Genomic DNA, 25,041 nt, shown 5'->3' with positions numbered 1-25,041 from the left:
TTACTTTGGCAAACACCCAGCCTGGGCCAGGCACGGCTCCGCTGGCCGCCCCTCAGCCCCACGGATGCCAGCACACCCAGCCCCTCGCGTCATTCCCAGCCTGCAGGGGTCCAGCGGCCGGGCCCAGCCGCGGGCACCGGGCCGGGGCGGCTGCCCCGGCGGAGCAGGGCGGGGAGCCCCGCTGGGGAGGCCCGGGCCGGCCGAGCTGCAGCCCACGGCCAGCGAGGGGCTGGGGGCGGAGGGGCGAAGCTCTGGGGATCGGCAGCCCCCGGGAGGCGCAGGAGCGGGGCAGGGTGACGTGGGTTGAGCGGCGGCAACGTCCCCTCCCGTTCGTGTGCCGACGGTCGCCGGGCACCACAGGCCGCAGACCACCCACTCACCCCCCCCCCCGGCCACAGCCGAACCCGCCATGACACCCCACCGCGGGCCGCTCTGCGCGCCCGGAGCCGTCTCGATGGTGGGGGCGGCGGGTGCCGTACCTCCGGGCCGCCGGGGGGCGCGGCGCGTCGGGGCGGGGGGGCGCGGCGCGTCGGGGCGGGGCCGCGGCGGGGCGGGCCGGGGCCGGGCGGAGCGGGCGCTGCCATGGACGCGCTGTGCCGGGCCGAGCCCCGGCCCCGCCGGCCCGCCGCCGCCTCCCCGCTGCCCTGGGCCCGCTTCTCCGCCTGGCTCGACTGTGTCTGCGTGGTCACCTTCGACCTGGAGCTGGGCCAGGCCATGGAGGTGCGGCCAGGGCCGGGGGGCCTGAGCCCAGGCAGGGCCGGGGTGTGTGGGGCGGGCCTGGGCCCGGGCAGGGCCGGGAGCTGCGGGGAAGGGGGGCAGGCAGCGGGTGGGGGAGGGGAGGGGAGGGGAGGGGAGGGGGCGGGCGTGGAGGGAGGGAGGGAGGGAGGGGGGCTGTGTGGGGCAGGCGGCGTCTGGGCGAAGGTGTGGGTGTGAGGGGCGGTGGGGACAGGGCAGAGCTGGGGGCAATGGCGGCTGGGGGCGGGCGGGGCGGAAGGGCCCTGCGCCTGGGGAAGCAGGGCAGAACGGGGGGGGGGGGGGGCTGCCTCCTGGGATAAGGCTGTGGTGGCGGGGGGAGGCGGTGTGTGGAGCGGGCAGGGGGCTCGGGGGGCCGGGCAGCACCTGGCTGTGCAAGGCCGGGAGGAGCCAGGGCAGCCCAAGGTGCTGCTGTCTGTGTGCAGGGGCCGGGGGGCTGGGGAGGGGGGGCTGAGGTGAGCAGAGGGGTGCAGGACTGCCGAGGGGGAGGGGGCGGTGGAGGAAGGGCTGTGGAAAGTCAGCCCGTGGAAGGGCTGGTGTTAGGGAGCGGGGGGTAGGGGTGAACCTTGCTCAGAAATACAGGTCTGGGGTGTGGGGTCAGCAGGCGCTGAGGGGGGGTTGAGGTGGACATCGTAGGACAGTGATAGGAAAGGAGTTGGGAGATGGGTGGCAAGAGGGGGAGCAATGGGACGAGGAGGGGGTGCAGTGGAGTGGGGTGCTGAGGCGGCTCTGTCACCCTGAGGACCTGTGGTGTCAGAGGTTTCCCAGGAGGTCTGATATACCTGTGGGGGTCATTGAGGGGCCAGAGAGGATGAATTGGGAGTGAAGAGGCTGGAACAGTTTTTCCTTATTCCCTTATTGCCTCTGAAAGAGGATTTGAAGGGAGTTAGAGCCTAAGGCTTGTAAGGTGGCTGAAGGCAAGAGCTGGTTGGTGTTCTAAGAAAATGCTACATAAGGGAGAGGGGTAGGTCTGTATTATTCTGAACCTAAGGCATTGTCTCAAATTTCTTGATATTTGTTGTGTGATTGCCTTTGTATAAGGAGGTTAACACTGTTTTTCAGAGGATCCGGACTAAATTTTTAAAGTCATGCTGAAGCTTCTGAAAGGAATGTAAAGCAGTAGAGATCAAGTTAGCCAATTGCTCCTTTGTTTTCTTAAATGCTCGACTATGTTTCTTTTCATGAAGCCTGAAAATAAATAAAATCAAGCTGCTGTAGACCTAAGTTTCACATGCTCTATAGTCTTTCCTGCAAAACCAGACCTGATATACCCCAAAAGGGTATGAATACTGGGATAATAATTAGCATTTACAATTTAATTCTTCATAGGTGTGTTTTAAAATATAGCTACAAAGATGCTCTCTTAGTGGTTTTATTACCTGCCTAGCATTATAAGGAGGGGACTTTGTGATTGAGGTATGCAGTAATATGGTTTGTTAATCCCTGGAGAGGTATTTTTCTTTTTTTTCTTCCTTTCCTCTGTTTTCCGCCTTTGCCTGCAGAAGTATTGATGGGGAAATGTTTCTCATTTTGCATAAATGACCAAGAAGGCTAGGAACATCTCAGCATCTGGCCTGAGCAATGACGCAACCCCACCTTCACTTTTCCTTTGGTTGTGCATTGTGGATTTCTATCTCCGAGTAAAGGGTTTGGGCAAGGAATTGGGTCTGCATTGGGTGAGATGCCCAGGAAGAAAGCCAGGCAGAGGAGAAGCTGTGTAATAAACATCCCATGTTCCGTTCTGGGTGGGGTTGGAAAATTAAAAAGCCTAAGCTGTTAGCGTCTTACAGGGGAATTCCAGGTAAAATTATTTTTAAATGTTGAAAAAGTGTAAATGTCACTATTGTCAGTAGTCAAATGGTGTCATTATCTTCCTGCTTATTTCCTATTTCCATCTGTTGCCTTAGTTTTTTTAGATTGGGTCGAGATCCTGCAGCTTGTCTCCAAGCAGGCAGATGTCTGCAGCTGAGAAGAGGGAGTTTTATGATTCGGGCTCTTGACTGCAAGTTTCTGGGTTGAAAAAATGCGTCTGTGGCACCCAGCCCTGTGGGACTTCAGTCCTGGCTGAGTTTGTACGGGAAGTTTGCTGTAGACATTACCAGATCAGTGTAACTGACTGAGATTAGATCTTGACAGAGTGCTCTGTGGTTTTGTGGATGAATGTATATCCCTCTAAAGAGTGATTTAATCACAGAGGCTGTTCACAAACCAGAGGATTATACAGAGTGACAGGCTACAAATACTTAAAATAACTTGTGCTACCTCACATGCTCACAGCAAAGTGAGTTAGGAGGAGGAGTAACCTCCTGTTCTGGAGGTTGCACCATACTTCTACATGATCTCTGTAAATCAGTGTGTGAAGATGCAGACATACCAAGCGTAGTCCAACCTTAGGGTGTCCCCTGCAGTTCCACTTTAGAAGCGGGCCTGTCTCAGTCACGGTTTCTGTACTGAGACCTTGTCATTCTTTCCTGAAGATTACTTCTTCCTGAGTATAGGATTCTTTCCAGAGTAAACATCTCTTTTCTTCCCTTGCTGCCCAAATCTACATGGAAGCTGCATTGTTGAAGCCTGATTAGTGCGTGTTTGTCTGTGCTTCAATAACACTGAGTAGAAAGGTAAAATTACCCTGGAGTGGGGTAGGCTCTGTGGATACAACTTCACAGCCAAGAGCTTGTTCAAGGTCTGCTTGGGTTTCTGAATATTGTATGACTTCTGTTCTGTGAAGTCATCTCGCAGTGTAGATATATCATTGGCCTGAAATTCAGTGAGTCCCACTCTGCAGCTGTTTAAATACACAGTAGAAAAGGTGTTACAAAGGAAGACACAGGTTAATGTAGAAGTTAGGTATAATTACTGTTTCTGCCTCATCCACCAATTTACATGTCTTCAAATAGTCAACTACAGATGGCAGAAACACCAGGGAGAGAGGAAGACACGTTTCTGAGAGGATCCTCTCTGGCTAGCAGTCTGTGTCCCACCGGAGCAGCCCTCCCCACCAGCTGCTTGCCATCCGACCCTGCAAGGGCTCTGACTTCTCTGGTGCTGCTGTCATAGAAACGCTGAAAATTCATCTCTGTGGTTCTGAAATATCCCTTTTCACAATGGCAGTGGCTCCTCCCTCCCCAAGCTTTCCCAATCACGGGCACTTTGTGAAGCTGGGTTACTTCAGAGTCACCAGAAGTAATTTTCTGGGATGTTCTCTGTGTTGCTATGACAGCAGCAGAGCACTTGGCACCCTTGCTGGTATCAACAGCAAAGCTTTAGTGCAAGGATCTGTTTTCAACAACATGTGTCGCCTCCATGCTTGTTAATCCACTATTGATGGGAGAGAGCATTACATCATAAGCTATGACATAATTTGAGCCCTTTTGGACTACTTCTGAGATATACAGAGACTTTTATAAATAAAAAGTTCTTTTTGTTTGCTGTCTTTTTGCTTTTGAAAAGTTGTGGCTAGGATTCTTACTATTTCAGAGTGTGTTTTTAATCTTGTAAACATTTGGAGATTTCCCCCCACCCCACACATAGAAATACGTCAGACAACATGTTATGCTGAAAGGGAGGCAAAGACATAGAAGCTAAGGCCTATTTTTCAGAAACATAATGTCTGAATTTTTGGGTCCATCAGCGCTTCTATGCTCAGTGAGAAGCATCTGAGTATGGTTCACCCCCGCCTGCCCCCCAGATGCTGAGCACACATCTCCAAGTGAAATGTATGCTTAGTGTATCTTAAACTTGGACCCACAAAGGAGCTAGGAGCCATCAGGATCCATTTCTGGTCTGATTTGCTTGCAGAATGACCCCCCCCAGAAAGGCAGCAGGAGAATTAGAAGTCTGTCTTGACTCTTGAACTTAAGTTTAGATCATCAGATCTGAGCTTGCTGCGATGCTATCGCAGAAAGCACGATGATGTGAGATTCCTGAGCTTCTTGATGATTCAGCATCAGATGTCTAGGTCTCTGTTCCTGGTCTGTCCATTGTTACATGGGAATTAACAAAATAAATGTTTGTATGATCATTAAATTAGTCATAACCACAAGAATTTATTCAGTCACCTAATGCAAAAATACAGCAAGCAGAGAAGTGTTTCTTCTCCTGTGGTGTAGTTGTAATGCATCCCTTCATGCTTCAGTGTCTAAAAAGCCTTCATTCTCTAGTTGTGCCTTCATGTGCTGCCTCGTCGCAGTAGCTCGCATGTGATAATTTTGCTCCTGTATTTTTGTAGCTTTCATCTTTCAGAGACGCTTTAACCAAAGGCTAATCAGTGTAATTTTTAATTGTTAATTTGGCTCACTCTCTGAAGTTGATTAGATGACCTTGCCAAGGAATCAGTGGGGAATTGTTAGAGCGAAGCGAGCGAGCTCAGTGAACTTCCAGCACTCTGGCATGGTGCCACCCTTGCTTTTTATAGACTTGTAAGAAGAGTTGAGCACTGAAGAGAGCTCCTGATTTGAGTACCAGATGACTCGCACACTGACCTGAAGCAGAGTTACTGCCTGGGAGCTGCAGAAGTCTGACGAGCAGATCTCCATTTTTTCAATTAATTCAGTGCTAGTTTCTTTCTCCTCTGCTTATTTAAAGCCACCAGCAATTTCTGCATTTCCCGATCAGTAAGTGCTGTAAACCCTGTATAGGTTACCTCTGCAGATTTGTAAGTACTTTGGTTTCTGTCCTTTGCCCAGTGACATGTGAAACTCATTCTTGCCATAGTTGTGTCATTTCTCACTTCTCAGTGCGATTGTTTCTGTAGTGGACCTTGCTTGCAGTGATGCCCTCAGCCCTGACCTGAGAAGTCTTGAGTTCTCTTTTATTGTGTTACAGTAAATGCAGAAACAGTGTTATCAGCATTTACATAGTTCAGCTGCAAAGCTAGAGTCTTTAACTAGATGCTTTAAAATTCTTGTCGATCTCCCTTATCTGAAATGCTTGATGATAAATTGGGTGTAAGGCAATTCAGCTGTCACTGGTGTGCTGACAAAGCATGAATCTTCCAGCCTATGCCAGACCCACCTTTTTCTGTACACAATAAGCCTTGGCTTGTCTTTCTGACAACAGATCTCAAATCAGGGAGGCTAAAACACAGCTCTGAATCCCCACAAACTTCTCCTGCTGCCCATGTTCTTTTTGGTTACTGTGAACAGCATCTCTAGCCAACCAGGCACTCAGGGGTGTTAAGTAACCGTTTTCACTGTGGAGGCTAGGATATACACCCAAGTCTGTGTCTAACACCAGACTTCCTATTGTTTACTGTACGTAGGATATATTGTTTTCTAATCTCTTCGTACGGCTAGAACCGTTGTCCACTCTTGGTTATTACTGCCTCCTTTCCTCTGCCCTTGAGGATGGTGATCTTCCCCTGCCTGTATCTTGGCAGAATGCTGCTGCAAAGGTTGTTTCCCCAGCCACGACTGTTAACACTCTCTGTGCCATTCTTCAGTGGTTCTTTCCAGACCTCACCCCATCTGTGCATAACTTCATTTTTAAAGCCATTCTTAGTCTGTCTCTACTGTCTTGCCTTCTCATTTCATTGCTGTGAAGTCTGTTTCTACCTCCCAGCAGCTCAAGATGCCAGCCTTCCTCACTCCTTCGGAATATTTAGTGGGTTTAGTGAACTGTAAGGGTTTTTTTTTAGCAAGATTTAAAAAATGAAGATAAAAAGTGACCCTCTTCCAAATGACAACTAGTGATAAACAACAAAGTTCAAAACTTTCTCTATAGGACATTATTCTGGACAATTTTAAAACTTGTATTTAGGTGCAAATTTGAGTATTAATGGTTTCCAGACTTGGAGCTTGGAGAGTTAAGTATATGTTAACATAATTTCAAGCAGCATTGGAATAGTCCTCTCCTGCCTGCTTTAGAGAAAACAGATGTTTGCACATCAGGAATGTGTACAGAGAAGTTAGCAGCAGGGTGGTGGGGCTGTTTGTTTCCTGAGCTGTCAACTCTCAAGTTAAAATCTAAGTAAAACATAAGTCATTTGGACTGTCTCGCAATCTGCTAGAATAAATACAGATTCTGTGACAGGCTCAGTGCAGTGGCCTGTTGGGAGTCAGTTTGTAAATGGGTGGATTTACCTTCTTGTAGGATATGCTACTTCAGGAAAAATAAGGCACTTAACTGTATGGAAGCAATGTTTATAGATCTATGTAGAAGATGGGGGGAACAGAGTGGTTGACGTACTGGCTCTTGCCTCTTTTGCAGTTGGTGTATCCGTATGACTTTAGGCTAACGGAGAAAGAGGTAATAACTATTTTATATTTTTTCCCTCTGGTTCTAAAGATATTGAGTAGCGGCGATGGAGGTTTTCTTATTGCGTGTTTTTGTTTGTTGCAGAAAACTAGTATCTGCTACTTGTCGTTTCCAGACTCCTACTCAGGTAGGTAGCATCTGTTGGCCTTGCATGCAGCCTGCAGGATGGTTTGCTGCTGTTATGAAAGAAACGGGTGCATGATGGAAAGAGTGAGTCATCACCTCTAATGCAGCAGAGACTGATGGGCTGTATCTTCTAGAATGGTGACATCAAGGGAGCACCCAGCCCTTAGCTCTGAACAGAGAGGCTTCTTGTCATTTTGATTGCTCTCTCCATCTAGAATCTGTGATCTAGTGGGTGACCGGACAATTGCTTGGTAAGCTTGCACACTCATGGTTCCCCTGTGCCAATAAAATATAAAAAATAGTCATGAAGGATGAGTTCCCTGAGATTTGCAGTTGTTGACTGTCAGCATTTCTGCGTTTGTGAGTGAAGTGCTCAGGGAAGAGAAATACATGGGCAGAGGATGCTTTCACAGAAGAAGTATTCCCAAAGTTTGTATTTATAAATCAGAAAGGTGGCAGTAAGAAATAAGCATGTTAATTCATCCTGCTACCGGTTTCTTTAAGAAAATTCCTGAATATTAGTTTTCTACAGCTTTGTCCAGTTCAGGTTTAAATGTTTTTAAGGATATACTTTCACTAGTTTTTCAGAGCTTAGTGAATACTCAGGCTAAATGTCCCTTTTATTGAAGTAAGTTATTTACTAATAGTAATATCTTCATAACACCCCCACCCCACCCACCCACACAATCTTTACTCTTCTTTGGAGCATGGCACCTGCGTGCAGTGGGAAGGGAGTATGTCCTCTCACCAGTAAGTAGCACCTTACTTGGTTTAGCCTTGGGTTTTGTTCAGTGAGCTTAGCGTGTTTAACTTTCCTTACAACAACTGACCTCTTTGTACATACTCAGCCCTACTCCTGCCCATCCTAAACAAATGATGAAAACTGAGGACTTCGTGCTGTTTCTTTTTTCTGCTATACAAAGTATGCTTGGGCAGGGTGAGGAGTATAGTTGCTAGAACTGTTGTGCAGGGGGTTGTCATTTAAATCTGTGTTTGTATGGTCTTGGATTAAGGCCATTTGCAGGTTTTTCAGTAGAGTGGATAAGAAGTGGTGGCTGCAGCTACTCAGGATTGATAACACTGGCCAATGTCTGTAAGTTTCCCAGCAACCCTGGCAAGGTTTAGCTTAATGGTATCAGTTCTTGTGTGTTCCTCCTGTCTTGTACTGACTTTTGTGGGTTTATGCTGTTACTCTGCATTCTCAGTTTTGGAGTTCCTTGTAAGTCAGCATCCCTGTTTATGTCAGCGTTGCAGATTTAAGCAATTTCCAGCTTTCTCTGTACTGAAACTTCTTCCTGAGCATTTGTGATCTTTATCTCAGGTGGTCTGGGAGATACTCAATTTAGCTTCCGCCTTCGTCAGTCTGGGGGACAGAGGACCACTCATTACGAGGATGATGGCGAGTACAATAGAGAAGCACCCTTAACGCTGCAGGTCAGTTGCATTTCAGTGCACTACTTACACCTGCTAAGCAAAGAGTAGTGTTAATGGGTTAAAAGCCAAATATACTTTTGAGTTGTTTTCTGTGTATTAAATACTCATTTTTCTCTGGCTGTGGGAATAGTCAGAAAAGGAGAAAGCTTTTAGCACAGGGACTTACTTCCGTGTTAACACTCATAGAGGGCTTTGCTGAGAATCCAAGCTACTCTGAGAGATAGAACTGAATCAGGGCGTACCCAGATTAAAGCAGTGGTCATGTCTAGCTACAGCAAAAAGACAAATGATGGCACACAGGTGAGATCCAACAGAGTGCACAGCTATCTGTGCACGTTTCCATGAGGCACGATAAGAATATCCTTGTCAGTGGTAAATTAACTGTTTACCTCCTTTTGTTGAGTGATGGCAGTTCTTTTCATTTGTTGCAGGATTTACGTATATAAAACCAGCCACAGTAATTGGCATGCCACAAATCCACAGTTTGGTTTGCTATGTGCAGGCTGGTTTAACCTTACCCAAGCACTAATACCAGGAGTGTCCATTAGTTGTGTTTTTTCTGTCAGTGAACTGTCCATTTCATGCAGAGAAAGGATGTGCTGAGCACTGTTGCCTCTTTTAATGGAGCAGATGGCCGTCAGATCAACTTGTCCTCTTCTGCTTTCTCCTTTGAGATGATGCTTCCTGTGCATGTGCCTTTTTAACACTTCTGCAATCTTTTTGTGATATGCAATCCAGAAATGGGTTGCTGGTCTGAGAGGGAGTAGGAGGATTTCTTTTCCTGAATTCTGATCTAGAGATTTTTCCAGCTTGCATATATCTTTACTGCTTTGTAGCTATCGGGCACTGCCTCACAGATTCACCTAGCTTTGAAGAAGTAAAGGAAGCAAAACTGCCAAAGTGCTGGATTCTGTTGTGGAAAATTAACCACAGAATCATAGAATGGTTTGGAAGTGACCTTAAAGACCATGTAGTTCCACCCCCCTGCCATGGGCAGGGACACCTTCCACTAGACCAGGTTGCTCCAAGCCCCGTCCAGCCTGGCCTTGAACACTTCCAGGGATGGAGCAGCCACAGCTTCTCTGGGCAGCCTGTGCCAGCGCCTCACCACACTCACAGTAAAAGAGTTTCTTCCTTAGATCTAATATAAATCTACCCTCTTTTAGCTTAAAACCATTCCCCCTTGTCCTATCACTACAGGCCCCTGTAAAAAGTCCCTCTGCAGCTTTCCTGTCAGCCCCTTTAGGTACTGGAAGGCCGCTGTAAGGTCTTTCTGGAGCCTTCTCTCCTCCAGGCTGAACAGCCCCACCTCTCTCAGCCTGTCTGCCTAGGAGAGGTGCTCCAGCCCTCTGATCAGTCTCTGTGGCCTCCTCTGGACTTGCTCCAACAGCTCCATGTCCTTCTTACGTTTGGAGGCCCCGGAGCTGGACACAGTACTGCAGGTGGGGTCTCATGAGAGTGGAGTAGAGGAGGAGAATCCCCTCCTCAACCTGCTGGCTGCACTTCTTTTGGTGCAGCCCAGGATAGTATAATATTTGGGAAAAGAAAAATGCCTTAAACTACGCGACTTCAAAAAATGATATTAAGTATGGTCTTTGCGTTTGGCACTGATGACTGTCCTTCCTCCTTGATGTCTATGGGAACTTAGAAGGCATAGCATGTTTGAAGTGATTGCTGGGGATTTGTATTAAATCTGTTTGTTTTCATGGGTGCTACGAAGGAAGCTGTGTGCTTCATCCTGAGCAAAGTTTGACTGGTACTGCTTTAAATGCCTGACTAAAGCGGAGTGCAGCGGGTATGGTAGGGTACATTTCCTCCTCTCAGAAGATGATGTATTCCTTCCTCAACAATACGTTATCCTTCAGTTGGCAAAGAAAACTGACAGTCAGAGCGCATCAGCAGCAGCAAGGGGTGCCAGGATGAGCTCAGTGGGTTGGCTTAGCTGGTTGTGTTAATGGAAACCTCCTCGATTAACCCTTTAAATGATGGCCCTAAAGGTGCTGCAGAAAGGGGCTGATGAAAGGTGCTACGTGGAGGCTGTAATTTTTTGTGAATTTAGTTGTTTGTATCTCCTCTCTACCCATTTGGTAAACTCTTCCAGATAGCTGAGCATGGATAACTTTGGTAAATAGAAGGGTATGCTGTAATTGTATCATAGCAGGAGTGAGGTATGTTGTTTGGTCAGTGGCTGAGGATGTTTGGTGATAGCAGTAATCAGTTTCTAAATAACAGCATTGTTGGTCTCTGTTGCAGCGGGAGTCAGCTCATTACTTTGGTTATGTATACTTCAGGCAAGTCAAGGACAGCTCGATGAAGAGAGGTTATTTTCAGAAGGTGAGTACTGAAACCAGATAGCTTGCTACTCTCAACTGGTACATAGCTGTAAAAAGGCACCTATCCATAGCTGTAAAATAGCACACTTCCTACGTGACACCCACAGTGTTTCTGCAGGAAACAGCAAAGGTCATGGGGAACAGGAATATGTGGAAAGTGTAATTCCAAACAAACCTGGAATGGGTTGCCATGGTGCGTTAATCACATGAGCAGTGACCTGCTGTCTGAATCATGAGATCTGGAAGTACTCGAACATTTGCTTCAGTACCTACTCTAGTGTCACAGATAGTGAGAGGATATACTTTGTTATTGCAGTCTGTGCTAGTTATACCTTAACCCTACTCTCATTATTGCTTTAATTTTTCTTCTTCCTAGTAGCCATCTGGGAATGGATTTCCTGCTGAGCTGATTGCTTCTAACTAGCAGCAGCGACACTGCTGGTACCTCACCAACCTTGTCTCTTACCCTGAATTCCTTTGACACAGACACTGCAAAAAATAATATAAACTGCATGTTTATTTCAGCATAAATATGCAGAGTGCTTTGTATTATTCAGACAGATATTTACGATCACTGCCTGAAAGAGTGGAATTTCAGTCATCTTCTAGAGAAGGAAAATATTTTACTTTGACCTTAAGATCCATTTTTCTCCATAGATCCATGGAATTACTCTTTCAATAGTGTTTTTTTTCACATCAAAAAATCAAAATGCCATCTTCTCAAACAAATGACCTTTGAAAACCTGTCCTTCAGGTATCAGATATCAGGACTGAATTGGAAAATTTGTAAAAAATAGTGATATATTTCACAAAGAAGCATTAGAAAGAAGCCAAAAAGCATTGCTGGAAACAAATCAGCATTATTTCAAGTTACTTGGTTCTTCCCCAGAATTCCTTTATTTTGCTTATCTACCTAATTTCAATTTCAGCGATCTGCTTCTTTGCACTTCGCTGTGTGAAACAGCTGTTTTGTTAGCTTTGAACCTACCAGCAATTATTGTTATTTTTCCTCCAGTTGATCTTTTGCTAGGTCGCAATCTCATCCCTCTTAATTGCCGTGGCTCCCTGGTAGAAGCTGCCAGCTGTGCTTATTCATTAAACAAAAAAACCCTTGCCTGTGTGGATACCTAGGGTCTCCCAAAGCCTGAAGGCTTTACGACTAGGTAGCTAGCAAGAATTCCATCGGTAAAAGTGCTGCTTTTGAGCTCTTTCATGTTTTTGGTGTTGGTTTTTAAGTGTAGCCCTCAAGTAAGCAATATAAGCATATGCTGTGCTAGAAATTATCATGTCAGGTGGACTCTGACTCCTAAATGTGCCTTTTTTCAGTCTTTGGTGCTGGTGTCATGCCTTCCGTATGTGAACTTGTTCCAGTCACTGCTGCAGCTCATCGCTCCAGAATACTTTGACAAGCTGGAGCCGTGCCTGGAGGCAGGTGAGCAGTCAGATTTAGGAGGAAGGGTTTGCATATTGAAATCTTTTAAGAGGTTTTATCAGGAGGTTCCTGAAAGACAGTTTAAATGTTCCAGATTAGTTCATTCTGGAACAAATTCCAACAGGGAAAAACTTTCATCCAAGTGGTTGGCTTGTCAAAATTATAAACAGCTGTAAAGGATGCATTAATGGGAACTGTCTGACAACCTTAATAGATGATGCTGTCAGTTTTGCATGCAATGTATTCCCAGAGAGAGGAAAAAACCTGCTAATGCTACATCTCTGTCTAGGTCTTTATGGCGCTGTTCAAGTTAATCATGATTTATCAACAGTATAGTGCTGCTGGGCCTGCACTGGGAACAATGGTGCCAGACGTAAGTCTGGTGTCTGACCTAAGCTTGCATAATTGTTTGATACAGTGTTTGTTTGTAACGAGCCAGGGGGCACATGAGCTATGAATGAGTGATAATTACATTGACAGAACTCATAGGACCAGCTGAATTACCTGTATTGACCTTCAGATTAAACTTTTTCCTTTACCTGTGTCCCTGCAGTGTGCAATGAGATTGATCAGTGGCCACCTCCTGTGCCAGGACAAACTCTGAATCTTCCAGTGATGGGAGTTGTCATTCAGGTACTTGTCACTGGTGATCTGTGCTCAGCAGCAGGCTGAAGCAAACTGGGAAGGGAAACGTATTCCCATTTCTTCTAGGTGTTAAAATTGCTCTTTAGTCTAGGTTCTTTCCCTTTAGTCCTAACCTCTGTGCAATTAGAATTGGTAATTAAGGAAACTTTCTCATGTGGATGGTTGTCAAGGAAGAAAGCAAAGTGTGTGTGCATGCTGATTCCATCTCCCTGGATAATATGTCTGTTCTTAATTGTAATCTAGGTGCGAATCCCGTCAAGGGTGGATAAGCCAGGATCAAGCCCAGTGAAGCAGTTCAATCAAGAGGTGAGATGAAGTGTGGCATGACACAAGCCAGTGATGAGCAGAATCTAGGCTAAGGAAGGAGGGTGGAGAAGAACTGAAACTCTTTCAGCCTTAATCCTGTTTGAAACCACTTTGGCCCGGTATTAACGTGGTTTCAGATACCCATCTGGTTCAAACTGCATGCTTTCATGCCTGTGTCTATCAAAACAGAGCTCTCTGCACAGAATTTGTGTGCTTCAAGTTATGTATGTGCATTGTTCTCACAGTTTTTGTTCACCATGCCTTTCCTGGGAATTCATGCATAGGTAGGTCTCCACGAGACGCTGCCTTGGTCTTCTCTGTTGTTTTGCAGCATTTGCTGTCTGAGCATCTTTACTGCTTTGATTTAGCTTGGGTTTTGGTTCTTGTTCATTTCATCTTTTCCCTTTTTCTCTCCTTTGAATAATGTTGTTATCTTTCACAACTTTTGGTATCCATATTACTAAACCTTATTGTCTCTATCTCTATCTTAAGTTCTGTATTCTGCCAGAGGAGACTCTGGAAAATAAAGGAGCAGACATGGGAAGTCTTTCACATCTTGAAAAGAAGAGGTTCTTGATTATCTTATAGGAAAGGAAATTTATCTGGACCTTGAATGCTCAATCCAGATCTGTTTGTGTCTCATACCTCTAAGCATTAACTTTGTTCTCTTCTTTTGTGCATATTGTAGAGGGAGCTACTTGATTGATGTGGTCAGTTTAGATGGCGTTTCAGTCAGGATGCTTTCATTTACTAACAGGTTTGGGTTTGTTTCGTTTTTTTTCCCCTTGTTTAGAATCTGTTACCAGCCCCACTGGTTCTCCCTAGTATTCACGAACTGGATCTTTTCAGGTGAGAGTCACCATCCTTGCAACCCTCTCCCCTCCATCTGCTTTCCCCTCTCCCTGCTCAGAGTATCTTATAAATCATAGGGATAATGAAGAATCAAAAATCACTGCTTTGCATTGTCATTTAGAATGCTGGACTTGCAAAGCTTGTGCAGTGTTTAAACCTGTGTGCGCTGCCCTTAACACAACCTGCTGTATCCTGGTTAGAAGAGGGTTTCTTTTCTTGACCTCAGTTGGTGATCAGCTTAAGCTCTGAAGCATACACATTGTGTGTCTGAAGCAAACTTTTCAGCATTATAGGTGCTATTCTAATAGACATACATCTGCTGTAATCCATGTGTGTTTTACTTTGCTCTCAGTATGCCTTTTCACCTAAGCAATATGATCAGCAGGTTGCTTTACATTGTTTAAAGCATTTCCTTTAAACATGTATAAAATGGATGAGCAAGAGCATGTGCAAAGACATGTGGCATTCTGTTGTGGAATTCTAAAAATCAATCCTAGATTTCAAATTCCCAGATGGAAATGCATCTGGGTAGGCTTGTATGCAATAACTGTGCCTGATCTTTTCTGAACTGCGTTTCTAACCTCAGCATATCATTCTTCCTTTCACTAACAGGTGTTTCCAGCCAGTGCTAATTCATATCCAGATGTTGTGGGAGCTGATGTTACTAGGAGAGCCAATTGTTGTAATGGCACCATCCCCTACAGTTTCTTCAGAAATGGTTCTGGCACTTACCAGGTAATGCCTGCAAATTCTGAGATACAGGTAACTGTAGTAATGAATTCTGGCAGCTTTTCTCTTTCAGATCCCCTCTTCTGCCAAATCAGTGGTGTTAGATTTAGTTTGCCTATGAAAGCATGTAAGACAAATAGCATAGCAAAAGAGTCATGCTCATATTCCACCAATGGTAGAGAAGAGTAAAAGTGAATCTCCCGTGTTGGGAGACTTGATGGCTCATATCCCTGAGGAACTTTGTCTCTTTGGCTTTGAACTCTGCTTTAGGAAAAAAAAAAAGCCTGGAGCTCCTCCAAAGTGTCACCTCTGGCAGGACGAAACCACTGCTCTGGGATATAAACCTGATGTAAACACACATTCCTCCTTTGTGCAGTTTATATGGCAGCTATTCTATCTATTGTTACAGTTGCCTTGCTCCTCTGAGGTACTGTTGTGACTACCGCCCCTATTTTACTATCCATGACAGTGAATTTAAAGAGTATACGACCAGGACACAAGCTCCGTAAGTAGCCAGTAGACCCTTGCTATCCACTTGCCACTGCCTGTGTGAAGGAAACCCCGAGGTTAGCATTGTTCTGCTTTTTTCCCCCCCCCTCTTTCTAGGCCAAACATTGTTGTGGGAGTCACAAACCCTTTCTTTATCAAAACTCTCCAGCACTGGCCACACATTCTTCGAGTTGGGGAGCTCAGAATGTCAGGTAAGGGTGGAATCAAAGTCCTGTTGTGCTGGTAGACCTTGTTAGAGGCTAGTAGTGAGCTGACAGTCAGTTGCAGTGCTAGCTGTCATTCTATGCATCTTCATTCCTGTGAGAGCTGAGAAACCAAAGGGAAGTCTAGACTCAAACTGAGTTAGTGTGCAGTATGAGTGCAAACAATGGTGAAGACAAATCGTTGAGAGGATAACTTGCTGTGTTTTTCTGAAGCATTAATAAAAGAAGTCCTTCCTGGGCAGGAAAGAGAACATTGCAGAGAAAAGAGAGAGGTGGAGAAAGAGACTCTGATTATTATCTATAAAGCCAAGAAAGTCTCTAAGTTGAGGAGTTAATTTTATTGCAATGTCTCCTTAACATTCCTGTTCCAAAATTTTAGCTGGAAAGTTAGCAGATGAGAAGGCTTATGTGAGGGTGGAGGTAAGGGAGGATATGATTTAAGATGTGCAAGTGTAGTACTGGATGTTCTTGAGTGTGAAGTCTCTGATGTGCGTCCTGTGGCTATGAGGGTAGATTCAGAGCCTGAACTAGTCACTTCATGTCTTTTTATAGGAGACCTGCCCAAGCAAGTTAAGGTGAAGAAGCTAGCTAAACTAAAAACTCTAGACACAAAACCAGGTAAGTCCTTTTGTCAGACATAATTTCCTTTTGTTTACCCTTCCACATGGGAGTTTTGCAGGCATGCAAACATTGCATACATTATTCTTTGCATCTCAACAAATTGACATTTTGGTGTTATCATCTTACATTTGATCCGCTACACAGTAGTGGCATCCCCCATCTAACAGAAAAACTATACATCTTTGTTTTGCAATTGAAAAAGCCAATACAAATTAATTGAACAAATTATTTTAGTCTTGGGAGAACAGCTTCTGATTTTGCTGGGTTTATTTTATGTACCGTACATGCTTTTTAGACGTGATGGATGTCAAAAGAACTTGCTTACCTAGATACAGCTATCTGTCACTTAACTGTTCATCTCAGGCCTGGCCATAAGCTGACTCCATTAAGTTATATCACCATAAGCTTAGCATAAGAAAGTCCTTGAGGGAATTCAGTGTCCTTTAATCGTGCTGTGAGTACTGGCTGCATTAGCAATTTCATAATTTTTGTAATATTTTTAAAATAATATTTGTAATTACACACACACAGCTGCCAGGGTTTGTGCTAGGAATTTCAGTTCTGTTATCCCTGCACTATATAATAGTGCCTCCTGTAGATATCTGGGCAAAAATTTGTTTCTCAGTTTTGTTTTTTTCCTGGTTTTGTTCTTTCTCAATCTAGGAATCTATACTTCTTATAAAACGTTCCTTCACAAAGACAAAACCCTGATAAAAAGATTACTAAAGGTAAGCACTTTCCACTCTATCCTACATCCTGTATGTCATTATGGGAAAACTGTTCTGACAGCTTGGTTTAAACAGACAAAGCTCTCCAAAAGGAACAGTCTTTTTACAGCGTGTAATGATTTAGTCAAGTATAGTTGGACATGTTTATCATGCCGGTTTTAAATTTTTCACTTGATATTATGGATTAAATGCTGGTGCTAATGATAACCTAAGTGAGAACAGTTGTTATTAAAAAACCCCACCAAACTCTGAAAAACCAGATTCTATGTAGTGAAATGTGAGTGATAAATTTAACTAGAGAGTGGAATATGTATTTTGGGCAGTACAGCTTTCCAGACTGTACTGGGCTGGTTGCTGATAGCTGCAGCATTTGCAAATTCTGCATCTATCTGCATGATAAGAGAACAGCACCTTTGTGAATGCACTGCTTGTGCTTGCAGGGGATTCAGCGGAAACGCCCGTCTGAAGTCCAGAGTGCGCTTTTGAGGCGTCACCTCCTGGAGCTCACTCAGAGCTTCATTATTCCCCTGGTGAGTTGAGCAGAGACTTGTCAGGGTGGTGTAAAGGGGAGGGGAAGTGAACTGGGGATGCCCAAGTGACAAGTCTGCCCTTGCCCTCTTTTATTCACCTGTACTCAAGCATCTGTAATAGATTCAGGGTGTGGCGCTATAGAATGTTTTACTCCACGGAAAGGAAATAAATGGCTCTTGAACACAAATTTCAGTAATTAGGATAAAATTCTGCAGGTTGCACATGCAGCACACTGTATGTAAAGACAGAAAATTGTTTCCTGCAACGTAGTAGGTATACTCTGTTACTTGATTGTAATGCCAACTATTCGCTCTTTTCAACAGCTAGTCAAAGCAAATATATAGGGAAGGGATGGGAGCCCAACACATTCCTCTTCCCATCTAATGCTGGAATCAAACCCGCTGCCAGTGTGAAGCCCTCCCTTTTGGCTTTGGGAAGCTTTACTGTGGAGCTTAAGAGGCCTGTCCATGTGGTGATCACCACCTTAAGGCAGAATTTAGCAAATGCTTCCTTTCAGGGCCTTTCCTGCCTAGTCCCAGTAGAAAGCTGGTAGTACTTCTTTGTTGCCTGTCCCATTGCCCCAGTTTGGCTCTTCCACTTTCTTTTCTACGTCATCTCAGGAGGTAGTACGTGGGAAGACAGAGCATCTTCTCAGATTCTAGTCCCTCCTGCCAACTTCTTCCCGCCTGACCTTTTCTCGTGTGGCATGCTTGGGATTCTTGCAGCAGAGTTTTGTGACCTAGCCCCTGGTGGGAAACAAGCTGGAACACTTAGGCTCATGTAACATGCAACTGTGAAGAAAAAAACCAGAGTATGAGGCTGTTGATTGGGCCTACGATGCATTGGAGCAGACTGTCAAATTTAGTGACCACACAAGAGGCTCCTTGATTGTTGTAATTTTTTTGATTTTTTTTGTGTTTTGTTTTTATTTCTTTTTAGGAGCATTATATTGCAAGTCTGATGCCTCTGCAGAGAGCCATTACTCCATGGAAGGTATGTTCAATTTTCCAGTTGCTTCTGCTTTCCTTTGACTGCGGGGATTGGGAATAGTTATGCCATATGCTGATCACATACTCTGATACTCTATGTGAACTTCTCTCATTGAAGGGAGAAGGTTATTACTCCTTTTTAAAAAAAAAAAAAAAAGTTGAAACAAACATTGAGACAGATGCTTCCTGTTTTGCAGTAAGCTCAACTATTGTGAATCTAATTTGAATTTTACTAGCAAGGCTGGTTAAGATGTCTGTGCGTTTTTTGTTCTCATAGTTACAAAGTCTGCCTTGTGCAGCCTCTTCCATTGTAAATAACAGACCTTATTTCCCCCCAGTTTCTTTTGGGTGCCATGTAATATGGTTTCTCTGTTGTGCAGAATCCTCCACAAATTCGTCCTTTCTGTCAGGAAGATTTCATGAAGACCCTCGAGCATGCTGGTCCCCAGCTTACCTGTGTCCTTAAGGGTGACTGGTTAGGCCTCTACAGGTAAGGTTTTGGTAGTTACTTGCTTTATCTCTTTAACAGCTGGTGCAAGTTACAATGAACATCGAATCCTGAATTAGAATTGGGAGCAAAAAGGGGATTTCAGGGCAAAGACTGGTCACCTGAAAAACTCATGCCTACGAAGAACTGATAAACTAATAATGGTCAGGAGGAGAAAATGCAGGGCAGAATAAATACTGTGTTTTATGTAGTCTCTTAAGTAGATACAGTCAGGTTTAGAAGCTGTCAACTCTCCACCTTCAGGAATTTAAACTAAATCCTCTCTGCTGGAGAGGAAGGAGACTCATCTCTGACATCAGCTATGTCACTGTCCTCCAGGGAATCTTTCTTTTTGAAGTCACTGGTCCTGGGCAGATGGGGTATAAAGACTTGTTGGTCTTCGTCCAGTAGTGATTGTATGTATTTGTACAGCATTCAGGACAACAGCCATTGCATTTTTACTGCGTGATGGCAATGCTGTTAGAACACAAAAGGGTGTAGTTTCTTCAGGGTAGAATTTAAGAGAGCATGCAGGAGAGTTTGTCCATAGTTTTCATAAAGGATAGTTATAAATGGGGTGGAGAACACTTAATCACAATATGAGTAGGAAAAATCCAGAATTTCAATACCCAGTGGGAAGGAAAATGGGAGATATATGAATATGGAAAAGGGAAAAAATGCCAGAAAGAGAGCAGAATCATTAATCATGGATTATTAGTATGTTTTGTTGCTGTGATAAAGTTTGTACCATTTTGTGCTTTAATAGATTCAGCAGAAAACAAGCAGTTCCACTCCTTATGATGTGGTAGACAGATTTAATTTTGGTTATCTAATATTTTGAAAAATTGTAACAAACAACAAACTGTTTCAATAAATTGGTTGTGGTTTGCAGGCAACTGATGTACATGCAGACGTTTACACATTCCAGAGTTCTCAACTGTGTGAGGTTTTGTGCCTATACTATTTCTTGTGTTCCTAAGTCAAACCCTGAATTAAAAATTAAATCTGTCTGTATCACAGTGGCATCTTGAGATCTTGGCTGGGTTTAGGACTCCACTGTGCTGTGGAGAGTGCATCAGCAAGAGTCCTTGAAGCTGCAAAAAGAAACTATACAAACATCAGCTGAGTTCTTCTGGAAGTGCTCTCTGCAGGTAGCCTGAGGAAGTAGCCTGAAGAGATACTAAGTGGGCCACTCTTAATAGAAGAAAATGCTGAAATGCAGCATCTGAGGTACTCCGCTGTTAATGAAAGAATTGCAGAGAATGTGCTGCTAAAGTGGCTGTTACTCAGCTCTATGTGGCATCTTAAGCTTTCTCATCTTTTTTTTTTTCTCTGCTGACACAACCCTTCCAGTTAGTGGCTTTTCAATCCTGTTTTGAATTTGATCTAAAATTCTTACACTCTGAGATAAAAACAGGTATTGTGCTGCCCCCTGTTCATTTTCCTGCGTAGATCAGTAAAAAAGTTTATTACTGTACTGCATTAGAGAGGTGTAAATTATACATCCTTTGATGTAGCCTAAATGATACCTTGTTTATGTAGGAGAAATGTAAATCACCAATTAGATGGGACTTAGTTCCATGCTAACAAATGATTGAAAGCTTTAAATATCAGGAAAGGAGAGGGAATTAAGCAAGATACTGCAGAGGAATGTGAATTTTTTTCCCATGTTGAACCATCCTAGTTAGCATAACTCCAAAGGAAAAGTGGTCCAAAATAAGGGTGCCGAAGGGCAGAGCATGGCACTTCTTGCATTGGCTGAGGCGTGATTTGATGCGAAGGAAGGTGAGAGCCTGGCAGGATCGCCCCTGTCGTTGGTGACAATCTGCTAAAGCTGCTCAGCTGTATCCTGTTAATGCCTGACAGAACAGAAGCCTCTGGAGTAGACAAGAAACGAAAAGAGCATATTAGCTCATGGTCCATCCCTCATCATACTGAATCAGAACGTCTTTTCCTCTCACATCTGTATCTGCTGCAATAGGAAGGGGACTCTGTGCAGAGGGAGCCAGCATGCTTCTCTGGATCCCCCTTTGTCCCCTCCTCAACATCACCTCTCTTTCTGCAGGCGTTTCTTCAAGTCTCCCAACTTTGATGGCTGGTACCGTCAGAGGCACAAGGAAATGACCCAGAAGCTGGAGGCCCTTCATTTAGAGGCAATCTGTGAAGCGGTATGTTCCAGCTGCAGGTATTAAAACCGATGCCAGGTGATACCTTGACAGGTGTGAAACCTGGGAGATGAGGGCACTGCTGCCTTGGACCCTTATTGACGCATCTGGATTCCACACTGATGGATGGGGGGCAGTGCTTTGTGCCCGTGGGAATCATAGTTCTGCCTCATGTCTGTCAGTGTACAGGAATAACAGCAAATGTGGGGAACAAGAACATGATGAACTCTGCTCCCCTACTTTGTTAGCCAGTGCAGGTCCTGCTCTGGCTGCTTCTATCAACTATTTTTCATTCATAAGGCCCTTCCCAAGCCAACGGTGCCGGACTGGAAGCGTCTTCTGTTGCTGGCTTCCTTAATGCCTAATGAAAATAGGTAGGATTTTTAGTAGTGACTACTGGTACAACTTCTTAAATTGAGCAGCTCCTTCAGCTGCAGCGCTTGTCTCACTGTTCAGCAGTGCAGGTCCTGGAGCATGGTGTGGGGAATGCCAAAGCTGTCTCCTTTTTCAGTGGGGCTAACTCTGGCAAATAGATTTAAATTCTGAGGGCAGCACAAGATTCACAGCGCTGACTGAAGGAGGGGAGTCCTGCACTGCCTGCGTATTGCTGCATCTTTCCTTGATTCTTCCTTTGCAGGCAAGAGCTTGATGCTGTCATGGTCAGAAAAGTGGGGAGAGCTCAGTCTTGCTCATTCAGGCTTAAGTTCTGCAAGAAGAGTTGTGAAAGAGGATGAGAAACCTCCTCCTCACTTTTATTTCAGGCTTTACTTAGGGGTATCACTTTGATCAAAGCTTCTGTAAAGAAGAAATGTCCCTGAAGAAAACTTATTTTCTCTCTTTAGAACATTGTGGCCTGGATGAAGGACAAGTCTGAGGTGGAGATTGTAGACCTGGTGCTGAAACTTCGTGAGAAGCTGGTAAGTTTTCCTCCCTTCATCTTGCACTCATTCCTTTCTGTCTGTATCTCTGTAGCAGGGAGAGACCAGGGACATGGATCACACTTGTTGCTTAGAAAACTGTTCTCAGTCCCTGATTAATATTGGCAAATGGGGCAGTCATGAAACTTTAGTGTTTGTATAGAAAATAAAAGTTCTGACTCTTTTCATTTCCCTGGGGCTCAGGTGACAGTGTCCTGCCTGTTGTCTCATGCACTGCACTGAAGAGACAACGTGACGTTTGCTCAGCCAAAGGCAAAGCGGAAAGAAAAACTGTGAAGCTATTTTAAAATTTCTCTCTCTCCCTGTAGGTAAGAGCCAGGTGCCAGCACCTCCCTGTGAAGGAGGAAACTCTGCAGCGGGTGGGCCTGTATATTGACACCATCATCGGCTCCTTGCCGGAGGATCTTCAGACCGTGCTGCACCACCACTGAGCACAGTGAAGAGACTGTTGGAGAAGGAAGGGCCCTCCCACCCTGCTCCAAGCTGTGGGCACCTGCAGTTGCATTTGGAAAGGAAACTTCTTCCCTGATGCAGCCAGCATGACCTGATCTGGACCTTGCTCACAACTGTGTACGATTTTGAGGACGTGAGCATGTGGGTCAGAACTGTAGCAGAAACGGGGAACAGCATGCACTACTCTGTCTAGTCCTGCTTTGAGGAGCAGGAGTAAATGAGAAATTGCCCTGTGTGGCTGTTAGTAGGTCAGAAAGTGCCAGCCAGGCTTCCAACAGCATGTGATAGGCTGTGCAAAACATTGCACATATATACACATCCACCTTTAGCGCTTGGGCTCTCAAAATTTCACCGCCATCATCCTGCCTGGAAGAGGCAGGACCAGTCCTGTCAGTGGTAGTTGTTTTCAGGACTGTTTCTGATGAGGGAGATGCTAGTCCCCCACATAAAAATGATATGAAAAAATTGTCCCTGCCCGTTCAGCAGCCTGACTCATGCCAGCAAGAGCTTCAGCTGTGATGGGAGTGGGAGGATGAATTGTTGGATGTGGAATGCTGTTGGTTTTTTCCTCCTAGGCAGAGATGGAGAAGAAGGGGCTGGTGCATCTGCAAGGAACAGAGCTCTCCAGAGTTCACAGCAGGGTGCTGGCTGAATGGCAGTAGCTACTGGAGCTCCACAGAGAGGAGCTGGCCTCCAAATGTTATTTATTCTGATTGAAAAATCAAGTTTGTGTGCTCTAATAACGTACAAGGGAGCTGGAGCTCTGCCTTGGGCAATGAGATATTTAATGTGGTCAGCCTGCTTGCCGATAACATTTTGGAGAATCTGATTTTTGCAGCCTGTCAGCCTTGCCAAGTGGGGGCTCAGAGAGTGGCCCGTGCACGGGCTCCGCTGTGGGAGCTGCGTGCTGGCCCTGTGCTGAGGCTAGTGAGGAGCAGTCGCTCCAGCTCTCACCACAACTGGTTCTTACCACAGCCCAGCTTCCAGCTTGGTCATTCTGCTCCCATTCACCTCTTGGGAAAGAGAGAGACTTGCATGTGCTCCTGAACTGATTGTGAGAAAGACTTGAGGCTCTGCTACTGGCTTTGGAGGCAGTTGCCCGATGCCTGAGAGCAGTCTTTCTGCCAGCTGCCTTGGAAATGGATTTACTGTAACCCCGGGGTTGATTGTTGCTACTGTAACTGCACTTCACCATCTGCCAGTCTGGCCAGGGCCTGAATGTTTGCCTAAAGAATGGGTTTTAGGCTGGCCCTGGCAGCCTGATGCACCTTTTTTCTGTAAGAAGCCCTGGACCTTTGCACATGCTAGGAGAGTTCAGCATTTCAGCCGAGACCTGCACCACGCTGTGGGCAGTACCCAGTGCTCTGGGTGGAAGCTGTGCTGTTTCACTCTGCCTGTTGCTGCACTGCCTCGGGGCTGGGGAGATGTCAGTGAGTCTTGGAGGTGGCTGAACCCTTTTTTCCTCCAGAGCCAGGCACAGACAGTGCAGGATCAGCAGAGGCTGCTCAGTTTCCCACCATCTCCAGCCTGGAAGTGGCCAAGCGAGGGGACACGGCCATCCCTCCCTGTAGTAACAAATTCTGTACAATACTCCTTAGTGGCAGCCCTGCCTGTACAGTGTATATTCTGTATATAGAGTTTGTGTGTGTGTCCGTGCAATAGCTCTGCAGTGACTGTGGTGGACCGAAGCACTAATGTATAGTAGAAAATACTAGTTTAAAAAAAAATAAATTAAGCTATGTCTTGGTTTTAAGTCTTAGTAGATGAATTAATTTTAGGAATGGGGTTTCTCTGCAGAGGTGCTGTTGAGCTTGGTCATTCGTGGCCCTCGGTGTGGTGTTTTCTCAGTCTCCATTAGACATCTGGGGCTCTTGGTCAACATGGAGGCTCCTGTCCCCTTTGCCAGACTTACCTGTAGGGTTCACTAAGCCCAGCCCTGCAAAGGGCAACTCACACCTGCCTGCTGCTGCACGTCCCTCTGCCCTACGCATGGCACATCCAAGGCATCCACAAAGCAAACATTGCGTGGGGTGGAGGGTCCTGCCGTCAGAAGCCTTGGGACCAGCTTCCTGGGCAGACAAATCTCTTTCCTGAGCATTTTCAGAGTTCAGGTTCACTTCAGGCTGCTGTCTTTTCCCCTTCTTTGTACCCAGTTGAGTACTTTTGGCTTGTACGTGCTGGTTGCTGCTGTTGCGTACGTTGTTTTCTCTTCCCCCCAGCTCTGTCACCGCTCCTTCAAGGATGGGTTTGTCCTTGGCTGGTTTTGGCACTCCAGAGACACTGGCACTCCTGAATCCAACTCTTCACCTCTTTCTACCTGGTTATTGCTTTGCTTTTTGTCATTCTGACTATCTGCTGTTCCTTTCAACACCCTCCATAGGTGCTGTTTTGTCTCCTTCCCCTTTGCTGGGTTGGAATCACTATAGCCGTGCCGCTGTGTGCCCGGATGGTGCCCAGCCCGCAGCCTTGGCTGTGGGCCTGCCCTGTGCTTCTCCAACTGTTTTTACAGAAACACGGTGTTACTGAGGAGATGGGGAGGATCACCTTTGTT

General features: G+C 45.4%; 1 protein-coding gene across 4 annotated transcripts; it reads left to right on the top strand.

Annotated features, from left to right (window-relative positions):
* The first annotated feature begins 542 nt into the window (after positions 1-542).
* Positions 543-24,236, top strand: DENND6B (DENN domain containing 6B). Of its 4 annotated transcripts, none has more exons than XR_005828135.1 (20): positions 543-720; positions 6,961-6,999; positions 7,093-7,135; positions 8,456-8,568; positions 10,822-10,902; positions 12,228-12,333; positions 12,887-12,966; positions 13,222-13,284; positions 14,078-14,133; positions 14,749-14,871; positions 15,275-15,370; positions 15,472-15,566; positions 16,131-16,196; positions 16,863-16,927; positions 17,368-17,457; positions 18,398-18,451; positions 18,828-18,937; positions 21,000-21,119; positions 21,942-22,016; positions 22,346-22,463. XR_005828135.1 is itself a non-coding variant. In XM_040595977.1 (20 exons), the coding sequence occupies exons 1-20, from the start codon at positions 583-585 to the stop codon at positions 22,466-22,468; spliced, it is 1,719 nt and encodes a 572-aa protein (XP_040451911.1). In that variant the 5' UTR covers positions 543-582; the 3' UTR covers positions 22,469-24,236. The 4 variants fall into 4 exon arrangements, 2 of the variants coding, with proteins under 2 accessions (XP_040451911.1, XP_040451912.1); XM_040595977.1 differs by having other exon boundaries at positions 21,000-21,102; positions 22,346-24,236; XM_040595978.1 differs by having other exon boundaries at positions 606-720; positions 5,168-6,999; positions 21,000-21,102; positions 22,346-24,236.
* Positions 24,237-25,041: the final 805 nt, after the last annotated feature.

Source organism: Falco naumanni, chromosome 5, assembly GCF_017639655.2.
Source record: "Falco naumanni isolate bFalNau1 chromosome 5, bFalNau1.pat, whole genome shotgun sequence".
Taxonomy (NCBI): Eukaryota; Metazoa; Chordata; class Aves; order Falconiformes; family Falconidae; genus Falco; species Falco naumanni.
Note: the sequence above shows the minus strand (reverse complement) of the source record. Positions and strands in the feature narration are given on the sequence as shown.

Bases quoted from the DNA above. Each gene is read 5' to 3' on its own strand.
- DENND6B (XM_040595977.1), top strand. From the start codon at position 583: ATGGACGCGCTGTGCCGGGCCGAGCCCCGGCCCCGCCGGCCCGCCGCC. The intron at 7,000-7,092 runs GTAATAACTATT...TGTTTGTTGCAG, and splicing joins TTAGGCTAACGGAGAAAGAG to AAAACTAGTATCTGCTACTT. The intron at 18,938-20,999 runs GTAAGGTTTTGG...CTCTTTCTGCAG, and splicing joins GACTGGTTAGGCCTCTACAG to GCGTTTCTTCAAGTCTCCCA.